We start from the raw sequence: 14,361 nt of genomic DNA, 5'->3' as shown, positions 1-14,361 counted from the left end.
CAGAGCAATGGGCTAGTAGAGAAAGTCAATAGTGTTATTTGTAAACTTATCACTAAGCTTGTTAAGGGTAATCCCAAGCATTGGGATAAAGCTTTGGATGGACCACTTTGGGCCTATAGGTGTGTACTTACAATGACATTATAGGATTTACTCCATTTCAGTTAGTATATGGACATGAGGCTTTACACCCTGTGGAATTGGATGTATCTAGTTTGTGATATCTCAAGAAGATTAGTGTTGTACCTGGACAAGAAATAGCAGACAGGATAATTAGCTTGGTTGACTTGCAGTTGAAGAGGCAAGATGCTATGAATCAAGCAGAGCCCTTACAACAATATAGAGAAGAAAAATTTGATGAACAGTTCTCAAGAGATAAGGGTATTATCTTACACCTCGTGGCAAATACACATTGTGCTACGTTCTCAAGAGATAAGGGTATTATCTTACACCTCGTGGCAAATACACATTGTGCTACGTTTTTTTGCGATTGTTAAGATGGTACTTTGTGCAAAAGGAAGGTCAATCGTTGGAGGCTTAAATCCTACTTCCAGAGACTGTGCCAGTCAACTGGGATTCAAATGATTCTGATGATCAAATTGATGTGATGCCAAATTTGTTTGTGGATGCAGATGAAGTATCACCAAATGGTGATGGTTAAGAGAGAGAAGCTGTTAGCTCTGTTTGTAAGACGTTTAAACATGTTTGAAGGAGTCTCTTGTTTTTTCATTGTGAGAGTTTGTTTGAGATACAGGGTCTGTGTAATCGATACAATAAGGAGAGTTTTTTGTTAAGGTCTATCGAATCTTGTTCTGTTTAAGTCTAGTTATCAGTTGATGAGTGTGGAGTGCCTCGTGTTTATCTAGCTTCTATAAGAATCTTTCTAATGCATACTAAAATTTGCTTCTGGGTTATCAAGAATGTCAATTTTATGTTCGTGGTGGTGTTTCTGAAAGGCAAGAGTTATTGGATCAAGATGAGCCTAGTTGTTTGTGTTTTTTTTATGAGAGGCCTTAGTTGAAGGATAAGAACAAAGCAATTCAGTGTGAGAAGAGAGTCTAGAGAGTGGGATTCTTGTAGGCACATGTCTATCCTTTAGAGAGGATGTGAAAGACAGGATTCAATCTCATATCGGAACCTGTCTAATTAGGAATTGATCAGATGATATAAAAGATAGGCTACCTACGTCAACAGCAGTCAGATTAGGAGCTGTCTGAAGTAATACTAATTAGATCAAGGGTTGTCTAAAAGAAGACTCGACAGATTTGAAGTTGTCCAGATGAGAAATTGTCAAATTAGGAGTTGTCAGTCAAGGACCTGACATATTAGAGGCTGGTCAGGTCAAGAGCTGACAAATTTTGGATCAATTACTAAAAGATCCGAGTCTGTTTGAATCGATTACTGTCAAATCTGAGTCTGTTTGAGTCAAATACAATCAAATTAGGAGCTTGTTAAGACTGGTGTTCAGAATCAGTGCTGCCTGAATCAGTGCTGAGAGAATCACGACTGACTGAAGGAAGCAAAGGAACCAAGCTGACAAGATGAGAGCTGATTGAAAGAGGAAGCATCTGAATTAGAGCTGACTTATTGAGAGCTGACTGAACCAATGCTGATGGAAGGAGGAAGTAATAGGATCAATGCTGACTGAATCAATACTGTCAGAATCAGAGCGGATTGAAAGAAAAAGTGTTAGGTTGAGAGCTGTCTAATTGAGAACTGACTGAATGCAAGCTGATAGAAACGGAGCCAACTGAAGAAGGAAGAGATAGATCTAGAGCTAACTGAATCAGAAATGTTTGAAGCAAAAAGGGTGTTAAGATCTGAAAACATCAGAAGCAAGATCCGTTTGAATCAAGGAAAGGATCTGAATGGGTTTAGGAATAGTCAAGAAGATGTTCAGAACAAGAGTTGACTGAATCAAAAAGATGTCCGAATCAGGAGCTGTCAGGAGATGTCCAGAGTTGCATTTAAGCAAAGTCCACTGAGCTAAAGAGAGGCAAGACAAGACCTTCACTTTGTGTGTTTGTTTTGTTTGGTGTTTGGGGGTGGTGCCTTGTATACCTAATCTCATCTTGCTTTACTGATGAAAGAGTGCTAGCTAGTTGTAGCTAAGGTGGGAGTTGAAAAAAGCTCTCAACAAAAAAAGAGGGAGACAAAGAGGAAGAAGAAGATACGAATGAGAAATTGTCTTACCTTAAGAGCTCACACACGCATGTGCATAGAGAATATATGAAAAGAATTAAGCATACTCACCTTCCAACCATAGGGTACCTACACCAAACCACCTTCAAGCTCAAGAGAGAGAGATGCATGCACCATCCTAGCATGACGCTTAATAGGACTTTGGTGCTATTTACTTTAAGAGGATAAGGAGGAAGAGAAAGACAATGAGAAGTACAACAAAGAAGAGGAAGAAGACATAGGAAGAGGAAGAAGAAAAATAAAGAGGAAGATGAAGATACAAAGCAGGAAGAAAAAAACAAGGAGGACACATAAGATAAAGAAGAAGAAGAAAAGGAGGAGGACAAATAAGACGAAGAAAAAGAAGAAGACAACCAAAACAAGGATAAGAACGGAAAAGACGAAGAGGAAGAGGAAACAGAAGAACAATAAGAAGAGAAGAAGAGTAAGACAAAGAAGAGGAAGGGGATGAACACAAAGAACAAGAAAGAGGAAGACATAATGAAGAGAGGAAGATAAAGACAAGGAGAGGGAAGATAAAGACGAGGAAGACAAAAAAGAAGAAGAAGAGGGGGAGAAAGAAGATGAGGAGTAAGGAGAGGAAAGAAGAAGAGGGGGTGAAAGAGGATGAGTAAGAAGAGGTAGAAAAACAAGGAAGAAGACAAAGAAGAAGAAGAGGGGAAGAAAAGGACGAGTAAGAAGACGAAGAAGAAAAAGAAGAAGAGGGTAAGAAAGAGGAGTAAGACGAAGAGGAAGAAGAAAAAAAAGGAACTTGAGGATGATCGGACAAAAGATGCGGTCCTCCAGCACAGTGTCGAAGTTCCAACAGTATCGAAAGAAGAAAAATTTCCTAGGGCCAATACAAAACGGGCTGCTTTCAAAAGTGAGTGAGGTTGCCTCTGCTGAATTGAAATGTGTTTGGAAGAAGCCCCTCCAACCAGTGCCGCCAGGATCCAATCCCTAGCCTAAGAGTGAGGAGGATGAGACCCAAAAATCTTCCAATGAGTGCAGCCTTGACTTCTTTATCAAAATCTACCCATAAGGTAAGGTCATAAGGTTGTCTTTGGAGAAGAGGATTGTTCTCCCGGCTGGTGGGGGTGGAGGATGATTGGCTTGGGCAAAAGCCATAATGCCAACTTGAACATAATACAAAATTTTCCGTATGTTCCCACACGCAAAGAAGTGGGAGAAGTAGGACGAGAGGCTTATCTGCACAGGAGAGGAGAGGAGAGAAGGGTAGAGGGAAGAAGAAGGAGAGATGGGAGAAGAAGGTGGAGCAAACAGAGAGGAGGGGGGGGTGCAGAGAGGGGTATGGCGAGCAGAACGAGATGCAGGTAAAGGGGTGAATGGTGGGCAGGAGGGAAATGTGCTGAAAAGAGGGGGAATGGCAGGCAGAAGGAGAAGGGGAAGAGCGGCGGGCAGAACAAGAAGATAGCAGACAGGTGGAGAGGACAGACGTGCACAGGCCAGGACATACAGCAGCTCCGGCTTCAGCAAAAATTTCATCTTTCTAGCATGAGAATTTAGATAGAGGTTGAAAGAGTTTGATATTCACCCCGAGCCTCAAAATTTTTTCACCCCTTGAAGGAATGACAACATGAAGAAGCTATGCATTCCCTGAAGTTAATATTTGCCAACCTTTGTTTGATTGGAAGAGCCTAGCAGCTGCCTAAAACTCTCAACATTAAAAACCCCAAGGGAAGAGGCCAACATCAGTAGCTAGAGTTCATGGTGTGCATCCAGTCAATGTTTACCTAACCATAGAAAGATTAGCAGGTAGAAAAAAAATAGCTGGCATAGCAGAAGAAAGACAGCGAAATTAAAACTTCAAAACCCAAAATTATTAGCTGCATTACATTGAATATTGAACTGTGGTTATTCATCATCAAAATGGAGGTTTTTCAACATACAAGTTTTACGAGACACTACAGAGAGAGTGCTCTCTTGTTTGTGTATTAATTATCCAGAAAATAATGAAGACACAGCACACTAGAGCTACCCATTGTGTAGCTTTGGTTGCTGCTGATTTCTCAACCAAAAGCTGCACCAACTGCAAATAACAAGGTTTGTGAACGTTTCTATCAATTTAGACAAAAAGGCATAGCAAGAAGTGATTGGAGCGAGCGACATCCGATCAAACATTTCATGCGAAAAATAGACTACGCAAGCTTTATCGACCAAGATTACCAGCACAAGATCATAATGTTTCCTTGACCTTGTTTCATTCTGAAGCATACATCAGTCCATCTGATCTCCTCAGGGGTGCAGGAGGAAAGCTGATTTCTGGAAAAAAAGATAATGAGATGGATTTAAGAGTGCAAACCAGTTAATCTTTCACAATGCACATTACATCGTGTACATACCCTCACCTTAGGCTCCAAATACCTTCTAAAATGCAGAAGAGTTCAGCGACAAATACTACCTCCTAGGTACACACAAAATAGAACCTTTGGGAGGGGTTCTCCATGGATGATCCAAGTGCTCACAAAATGCAGACATGTTCAGCGACAACTATTACAATCTTCTCTTTTCACAAAAAAGAACCTTGGGAGGGCTTCTCCATGGATGAAAGCACTTCATTTGGACTCTACCAATTTAGAGGGACCCCAAGGTTGGGACTATTCCCAGTGTCCTACATGCATCTCGCCACATGCTATTAGCCAAAATGATTTCTTCTAGGGGTCCACAGGACGACTCCAAAAAAAAAAACCACTGAATGGCTCTAGTTCCCCCAATGAAATCCTATTGCGAACCAAGTGGAAAAGTTATGATGATCATTTATAACAAGGGAATATTCCAGAAGGGCCTATGGGCATTTGGCAAACACCATTCACCTGATTCTATCGTGAATCTCCCATGGGTCAGCCACCAGACATGGATATACATGATTGTCAGAGCTCTCCACAAATCGCATTGCATATCGATAGCATGATTCCTATACAGGGGACTCCCAGAAACAAAAAAGGGGCATCTGGTATTTACCAATGCTTTTTTAAACAATACAAAAATGTTAGAATCAATGTGTGTAATCCTACTTGATCTCCTTTGCCCATTCCATTGCCTCCCAAACATTGTGAAAGATACTTCTAACCTACATGTCTAAGTGTCATTTATTGAACATTGGAGAAAGTGCAACATGACATCACCACTATCCCAAGTAGGACCATGCCCCAAGAAATGCCAATCACCTGAAGAGGGACACCAATGCTTGAGAAGACTCCTAATTAGTAGATTGTGAGTCCTGCTCCAGCATCACCTTCCAAGGTCCGACTGATTTAGCTTGACCTTTGTCCCACTTGAAACAAGATTAAAAGAAGCCTCATTGCCTAGAGGGCCTCTGAAAACAAGCTTACAATAACCCAACTCATTTCCTGGAAGATGGCCTCTGACAACCAGCATATTAAGATCCAACTCATTGCCTGGAAGAAGGCCTCTGACAGAAAGCTTACACAAAAAGGAGCTTTGCTCTGAATACCTCGGTCGAGGATCTTCAGGCCCTCCCTTCAAAATGTCCCAGGCAACTCCAGCTCTAGTAGTAGCTGTGCCATCCAATCGGGAGCATAGAAAGTTCCTAATCAACCTCCTTAGCTGTCCTATGCAAGAGCGTGAGTAGCACCACTAGGAGGCAACAAACCAGGCTATGGCAAACAAAACCACCACCACCTTGGAAAGCCAACTCTAGCTTCACAAAGCTCCAAAACAAGAATTTCCTGCAAATGCTACCAATAACTTTCGCAAACTACTGTTTCAGAGAAATATCAGTACCAAACTGCTGGCAGCCCAAATGTCCGACTGTGGTATTTCTCTGTATCCATGTGAACCCAATATACATGCTATGCGTGGAAGCTTCCAAGCAGGTCACTGCATCATCTGCAAGCTCACTGTCTAGAAGCTCCTCCTCCTGCCTAATCAATAGCATAAGGCAAGCTAAATCTGTATGTGATATCAAGAAAGTGCTCATGGCCTCTTCCACAAACAACAATACTGTCACTCAAGCTCCATGGATAAGTATTTAACTGTGAGCAGAGTGGTAGAGCGCTGAGATGCTTCTGACCCATGAAGCTCATAAGACTAGACAGAGAAGAGTTCCCTTCATGAAACCCCAATCAACTCTATCATAAGCTTTATCAAATCCAAAAAGAGGATGACCAATTTTTTTCTACTGTGCTTAACCCACTCAACAGCTTCTCAGTAGAGAAGATGGTGTCAAATATAGTCCTTCCATGCACAAAACCTGTAAGGGTATCATGAATGAGGTCAAGGAGCAGTGGTTGCAATCTAAGACTAATTGCCTTAGCAAGGATCTTGTATGTTGTATCCAAAAAAGTTATAGGCCTCCACTCTATGTTCTTGGATCTATCACCCCCCTTTTGAACAAGATGACTCAATCCATCAGATAAACCGGGAAAGGGGGGGCGCGGGGGGGGGGGGGGGGGGGGGGGGAGAGGATTGTTGTGGGGGCAATGACGCCTGTATCCCAAATCTCTTGGAAAGCAGATTATGGAGAGTCTCTAACTCTTGGATTTCCCATAAACTCACAAGGAGTGCTCCCTAAGGGGTAAACATCTCCATCTCTTTTTTCTACAGTTTTCTCAACCATATCAAAATCACCTCTAGATGGATCCACAAAAGAGAGGTCAGAGTCTCTGATTCCTAGAGAAAGAAAACACTCCTAAAGAAGCTCTCTCTAAAAAGTAAATGCCCTCATGCCTTCCTTTTATTTTTGTCCATGATTTGCTTAACCATATCAAAATCACCTTCAATGATCCATGCATTTGAAAAGAAGAGGTGCCGGACAAGTAGTTGCAAGAAGACCTATTTCTCCTCACATTAGGTGCATAAAGGTTGAGGAATCCAACATTTTTTTTTTCTGAAAAAGAGACTTCTATGTGAAGTATGAAAAAAATTACAAGATGAGGGGGAAATCTCAACCAATCCAGTACCTTGTGCTCTCAACCAGGTCCCCTATGAGTGGGAGTGAAAAAGATGCCATAATCCCACTCTCATAAATTGGCCGCGCTCTCTGCAGGCCTCGAAGATCCCTAGATTCTAGCCCAAGTGGCCATGAGGATGTGGTTGATATCACTCCGAATCCTTCAAATGCACTGTGACTCATAAACCAAAGTGCCCTCAATGACCTCAGTGCATCTAGCCTTCCAAATGTGCCAGGTTGCAACACTAGCAATAATCTCCCATGCATTGTCCAACCCCTATGCTGGGGGGGACATATCTTGACTCCGGCATGTCCTGAAGAAGGCACCACCAAGCAACTCCCTGACTGATCATAATGACCAGATCAATGATGTCCCCCTCAAACTTGATCTGTGGGCCTGACTGTGTAAGCCAACTGATACCACTGAAAGAAATGTAAGCATCCTTCCTCATCCTCCAAGGAGATGTGCTATCGCCGTCCAAATCCATTGTACTTCCCTGCACTCCCATAAGCAATGGTAGACCGTCTCTGAAGCTCCTACACATCTCTGGCATGCTGGGCTAACACTAACAATCGACAGGTTGGTGGCAAGGCCACCAAGTAGAGAAAGCCAAATAAAGGAGGATCTGTGTCCTCCTGTAAGAATGCCACCACCTCCTTTTAAAAGACCACTAAATGCACGTGTGATACCATAAGCCTCCCAATGAGGTCTAAGAGTAGGGACTCTCTAAATGTGTCCTAGGACAAGATGCCTAGCGTTCTGTGTACTATAATTGAAGAAAATCATGCTCTTCATCAGGTTGGTAGCATCCCTCCACATCCACTCACTTGGGTCCCAATGCAAATATTTGATAGGGCATCCACCAGACAACCAAAGGCTCCAAGCATCTATGATCATCCCTAGGGCAGGATCAATATAAAAGTGCTTCCCTCCTCTGCCAGCTCTCACAGGACGCACCACCAGGCCCTCAGTTATATCCTGCACATCACATCTCTCCAAATACCATCCATCCTGTACAGAGAAAAAGACTGGTGCATCACTAGTCTTGCAGTCTTGAATGACAACTCACTATGATCTAGCCTCAGCCCTCTACAAGAATACCAGAGATAGCGGCTGAGGTAAAAAATCACACATGCCATTTCTTGTACACAAGAAGTCATGCTCCCAAAGAGTATGTGTCTATCAGCCCCCTCACACCCCTCACAACAGAGGGGTGGGATTGATCACTCATGGCTGGTTTCCTAATGCCATTACTCAACCCCATGCTCCTTGAATGCTCCTGGGATAATCCTCATGAGTGGGGAAAGAAGCTTTGGAAAAACCTACCAGAATGGGTAGTCCCGGTCATCTCTAAGCTTTTTGTATTCTTCCAAAAAGCAACCAAAATGTATTATCAAGTGATTTTCGTACCATAAACATGACAACACTATGTTGATTAGAAAGACATCTAATCTAGACTCATGATTCACATCAGCTGTTACTAAATTTGAAAATTGATCTTACCCATGTGATTGCAGTTGAAACGATGATAATTCCCATATGAGAGCTCCTCTCCTATCTCAATATCACGGATCGAATACATCCCAATGCGGTAAAACCGGAGATCCATTGTATGAGTGTAAACCCTGTGAATCCTCAAGTTCCCTTGACAGCTGTAAACACGTTGAAAATGACAAAAGAGTGTTTACCTTAATGCCAAAATCTTTTAATGATTATTAGCATATAAACTTTTGGAATAACACTCTTTCTTTGGTACTAGTAGATGCACATAAGGCTTTGAAGGTCATAATCAAACCTGACGCTTATAAAGCGTGCAACATTTGATATCTTATACCAGTCAGTCACGAGAAGATTCATGGGAGACACATCCAGATGATCCATACTTGAGAGACAACTGCTTAGAACCACCCACAGTTTGAATCCTCATGAAATGTTCATATGCTCTCTACATTGAAGTCTTAGCACAAGTAAATATCTGAATGTAGAAAAGAATTATCATGGCCGGATGGCCATTCAAATGTCCTTGAAAGAAACTAAAATACCTGAATTTGGATTTATCGTAGTCTCCCCGACGTTTATGGGCTTCTTCATGTGTCAAAATTTCCCCAGCATACTCCACCACAAACTTTCCCCTGCAGGAAAGCTCTTGCACAATCATCAAAATAGCTCCTTTGAAACTTTGCAAGTGCATTGACCTTAAAGTGTAACACTTTGCACACCCATTAAAAGCCGTAGAAGAACATGAATTTTTGTAAGCAACTTCTGAGTGGAGGGTTTATACCTTGGGATCGGCTCCGTGGTTCGCACTGCCCACCCTTGATTTTTGGTTCGAAAGACCTCCAAATGAAGCCTTAGACCCTTTTGAAGCTCTCTATTTAGGCATGTTAAGCTGCATGGGCATCTGCTATTGCACTCCACAATGTCCATTCCAGGTCCAACCTATTCTTTGGCCGCCAGTATCAGTGATCACTTAAGTGGCACTAGAAGCGTACATTCCTGCAAAAAAACAGTTCTACCTGAAGACGGCCATACTGATCATAAGGGAGACGACCAAACATTGGTTGACCTTGCCAATCGATTCGTGTGTCACTATGACGCTGGCCATCATTCAAAGCAACATGGACTGAGACTTCTGTGTGTGGATTGTCTATATCAACACAATTGCATCCCCTGCAAGGCAGTGCAAAGTTCTTCTTCTCCAAAAGCAGGGAGTTGAAGATCCTTTTTGCACTCGCAAGATACCTGTGTAGAGTTTTTGATACAGAAGCTTCTTAGTTGTGAAGAGATGCCAACATACCAACCATCCAACGAATGCTGGCTAGTTCTAATATTAACCTGCTCCGGGTTATGTACTTGATGTTGGGTGCAGAAGCCATATCTACGTCATTCGTGCAAGGGATTGGCACGGCTTCACATCCACCTGAGATGTCCGTGCATAAAAGATTGTTCCCGATACAGTACAAAATCCTGGTTATGCCTCCATGCCTACCAGGGCCAAACACTTTTATTTAGAAATCCAATGGCTTTGCTCAAAAACTATTTGTTGTAAAGAAATCTTATCCTTATCTCCAAATATAGTTGAATCAACCATGCAATACCACCCTAAGTAATATACATAGGATCACCCCAAGCAACCATGCAACAAAACACAGCTTCTTTTTGAGGGCAGGGGTGCAGATCCTGTTATTCTTGTCCGTAGGAGCATAGCTCCGAGATTTTTGCTTCAGGATATCTCCCAGTTACGATACACACCACCTCCAGTAAGTATTGACACCACCTGAGAGATTATTGCTAGTATCATGGCATAGCATATCTGGAAGACCAGATGCTAAGAGGCCTTTGAGGGTATTCATGTTTATGACACCCAGTGTATTTGCAGTATATGCAAGATGTCATATTCCTTGAGTGACATCTGCAGTACTCCTGCAATGCATCACCAAAAGAAGACTCTCTGTTTGAGAGGCAACTTGCTTTTCCATAGCCTCTGCCAAGTTGTTTTCCACCATATCACTGACTTATTCATATTCCATAACATGTTTCCATGCTCTGAAAACCATGGTGGTGGTATAATTACTCGGTAGATCCTTGCTGCTGTGATCTATGAAAAAGGAAATTTCACAAAAACAAAAGTCTCCTCTCTATGAAATATCTAATCTTCCAATCTATCCTAGCCAAGGTCCAAAATGACATTTTGGAAGGGCTGTAGTTGTGTTTGGATTTTCTGCCATGTAGGCCTGTGATGCATACCCAAACCCCATCTTCGTTGAGCCAAAGATAGAACACGTCTCTCAAGGGATATGGCATCTTGGGCATGTTCCTAGATTCATCTAGGTATATATATATACATATACATCTTGCACAGTGCATATGCCTTTAATAGACAGAACATAAGCTGATCTAGGAGCTATAATCACCAATAGAGCAACAACTCCAATGTATGTTTTTCTGATTGAACGAATTTCCTATCTAAGGATGTCTTCTAGACCAATCAACATATTGCAATATTGCTTTCCAATCAGCAATTAATCCGTCCATGAGGGAATGACGAGGAAGTGAATGGGGAGGTAGAAGAATTAAAACGAGAAAGATCCGAAATAGGAAGGTACGGAGAGATTTCTTTTTCTTTTTTCTTTTTGTGGTTCGTTTTTTGGGCTGGCTGCGCTCAACAGCGAAAAGCTAGTGGGGGGGTGAGGAGGAGGGAGAGGAGGAGTTGGCCGAGTCACGGGGTGAGTTGGCGAGAGGAGGGGTGTAGGCAAGGGGACATAAGAGTGGGGGGGAAAAGAGTCGTTGAGAGGGGTGGGGGAGTTGCTGAAGAGAAGAGGGATAGGGAGTGAATGTGAAGGGGGCGGGGGAAGGGGGGGGGTGCGGGGTCACATCGTGAGAAGCGGGTGGGGGTGGTCGAGTCAGGAGAGGAGGGTAGGACAAGTCAAGTAATGAAAGAAGGTGGGATGGCTGAGTCATGAGGGGGGTGGGTGCGGCCGAGTCGTGAGAGGGGGGTAGGATGGGTCGAGTCGTGAGAGGGGGGTTGGATGGGTCGAGTCGTGAGAGGGGGGGTTCGCGAGTTGGTGTGATAGGGGTTGGGCATGTCGATTAGAGAGCAGGTTGGCTAGTCGGTGAGAGGGGGAGATGTGGGGGGCGAGGCATTGAAAGAGGGAGAGGGGTCACAATAGTGGGCGAGTGGAGAGAGAGAGAAAGAGAAAGAAGTCGTGAAAGAGAGGGGGGCATGAAGGCAATGCGAGTGGGACAAGTGGGTGGCAGGGATTCCGAGTCAACAGGAAGGGGGGACTCGGATAGGAGATGGGCAAGTTTTTCTTTTCTTTTATTTCCTGCTCTCTCAAAGTAGACTCCACAGTCTTCTTTGTTGTTTGGCACATAGTAATGATATTGTGGGCCACTCACATGCCAATTAAGGCAAGGGTCATAACATCCTTCTCTTCCATTATTCCAGCTCCACGGCATACTCTTGGGAATTTTTGTCCGCTTCTTTGCCTACCTTCAATCTTCGAGTTGAGGCAAGGATCTTTCACCAGTTGCCACATTCCATTGCTTCTGGGCTGGTTCTTTATCTTGAACTTCGACAAAGGGCAGTTGCTCCTGTCAAGCTTTAAGGTTTCGGGGAATAAAAGAGATGATACACGAACCATGGCTCTTGATTCTATACTTGGCTGTCCAAGATTAGAAATCAAAATATAGTACCTCACGATCACTCACCACCCAAAGAAAGTGTAAACCGGCCTTGGTCTTCAGACAAAACCAAAGGGCGGTGCAAAAAACAAACTTGCACACAAAACACTTCAACACCTTTGAGGACCAAGAAAAGGAAAACAAACAGGGGGAGCTAGAGTGCTCCTGCAAACAGTACACACGGACACCGATTGGCCCCAAAACGCAGTGGCGTCCCTTGCGGTATTTCTTTAATTGATTATAAGAGCTTCTTTTTTTTTTTCTTTCAGAAAGAGACTTCTATTAAGTATGAGAAAAACATACAACAATCACAGCTATAAGCCGGAAGAGAATAGAATCACCCCAATATGTAAGGTGATTTCAATCACTGAGGAGCATCATGATGCCATGTAAGACCTGTGGTACTAGAGGAAAAGAAGATGCCATGGTCCCATTCCCGCATAAATATCACACGCTTCGCTTGTACAGAACGAGAGGGCCCCTGAATGCGAGCGCAAGTAGCCATAAGAGTGTGGATGATATCACCCCATATAGTACTAATGCACTAAGACCCAAAAATCCGGACACCCTCAATAGCCTCCGTGCATCTAGCTCTCCAGATCTGCCATGCTGTAATACTGGCAATAATCTCCCAACTGGTGTCAATCCTCTGTCTAGGGGGTGTATAATCAGAGTGAGGAACATCCTACAATAAACCATGCTGGGCAATACCTCTACGAATGAAAAAAACAAAATCTGTACCACTGCCCTCATAAAAAAGTTACGGACCGGACTGGGAGAGCCAAGCAACTGCCCCCCAAGTCACATGCATGGCTCGGCCACTCAATTTGCCCATAATTTGGGCTACAGGACCCCAATAAGGCTGGAAACTCAGCCGTCACAGTAGAACCCCTGAAGCCTGCAAAGACCTTGCATCATGGCTTCTTGTCCACTCGGCATCCACAAACAAGTCCAACCATTGTTCACATCAAAAGACTCTTTCACATGAGTCCTGCATACAGAAGCTTTCTCCCATGATTAGGGCTGCTACAACCATGCATAGCCTCTCACCCTATGAACAGCATCACACCCTGACACATCCAGTGCTCCTGCATCACAACAAAGACTCCAAACTATTCTCCAAAAGAGAACTCACATCACAGCACAACATACCATACAGTAGACACACTTGTACACTCCCTCTCTACCCTCCAAGGGTACTATCCATCTCAGTCATGGATTCCCTGTCCCCTGTCTAATCAGTAGCAAGGCTGTACCAAACATGTGTCCACTCCTCTGACTGTTGCCTGCATGTGACCTATCTCCTGGAGAAACCCAAAAACATGTTTCCACATGAAACAAAGACCTATTTCAGCAACTATCGGGTGACCTATTTCCCCATTAAACATCTGGTCTGGCCCAGCATGAAACCCATGTCTTTTTCCACGTGAAAACATTCTCGGCACATACTCAAATATAGTGCCAACACAACACGCAAACAAAAGAGAGAACTCTTACTGAATATGTCTGGCTGTATTTCTGCCCCACAACTATGTTACATAGGTATGCCAAAACAGCCCATAAACAACCTCAAAACATCCCTATTGCAAGAAGGAACAACACACTTGTGCACCTCTGTCCAGCAGCCAACTGGTCTTCTCCTTCCAAAAAGCAAAGAGAGAGAGGACGGTTCAGCTCCTGTGTTTTCTGTATCACAGCAGCCAACCAGCCCACCTTCTCTCCCCAAAAAGCAAACCTGATCTGCACCTGTGTTCTCTGTAGCACAGCAGCCAAAGAAGCACAGCCCCCAGCAGTTATTTTCCAAAAAAAAACACGAGTAGCGCTGCCCGCCAGCAGTCCTTCCAGAAAAGCATGAGAGAGAGAGAGAGCCAAGGCGCATGTGCAGTCCAACTGTTTTTCCACCAGTAGAGAGGCGCATCCAACCATCTACTTTTTCACCAATAAAGAAGGCGCCTGCAGCTACCTGCTTTTTCACCAATAAAGAAGGTGCCTGCAGCCATCTGCTTTTCACCCATAAACAAGGCGCCTCCAGCAGCCCGCCAGTCCCTCTTCTGAAAAAGCACAC

At 43.6% G+C, this 14,361-nt stretch overlaps 1 protein-coding gene across 1 annotated transcript in view; it reads right to left on the bottom strand.

The window, feature by feature from the left end:
• Positions 1-3,997: 3,997 nt before the first annotated feature.
• Positions 3,998-14,361, bottom strand: part of LOC147620708 (uncharacterized) — a 43,211-nt gene continuing 32,847 nt past the window's right edge. Inside the window, exons 9-16 of the mRNA XM_086824981.1 lie at positions 9,948-10,097; positions 9,629-9,854; positions 9,394-9,551; positions 9,155-9,244; positions 8,908-9,006; positions 8,616-8,764; positions 4,366-4,461; positions 3,998-4,228 (exon numbers count right to left, since the gene is read on the bottom strand). Coding sequence (XP_086681107.1) covers positions 4,400-4,461; positions 8,616-8,764; positions 8,908-9,006; positions 9,155-9,244; positions 9,394-9,551; positions 9,629-9,854; positions 9,948-10,097 — 934 coding nt within the window. The 3' untranslated portion in view covers positions 3,998-4,228; positions 4,366-4,399. The remainder of the gene's footprint in view (positions 4,229-4,365; positions 4,462-8,615; positions 8,765-8,907; positions 9,007-9,154; positions 9,245-9,393; positions 9,552-9,628; positions 9,855-9,947; positions 10,098-14,361) is intronic.

Source organism: Cibotium barometz, chromosome 31 (assembly GCF_041138505.1).
Source record: "Cibotium barometz isolate CiBa-2024 chromosome 31, ASM4113850v1, whole genome shotgun sequence".
In the NCBI taxonomy this organism is placed as follows: Eukaryota; Viridiplantae; Streptophyta; class Polypodiopsida; order Cyatheales; family Cibotiaceae; genus Cibotium; species Cibotium barometz.
This window is presented reverse-complemented; position numbering and strand designations above follow the sequence as displayed.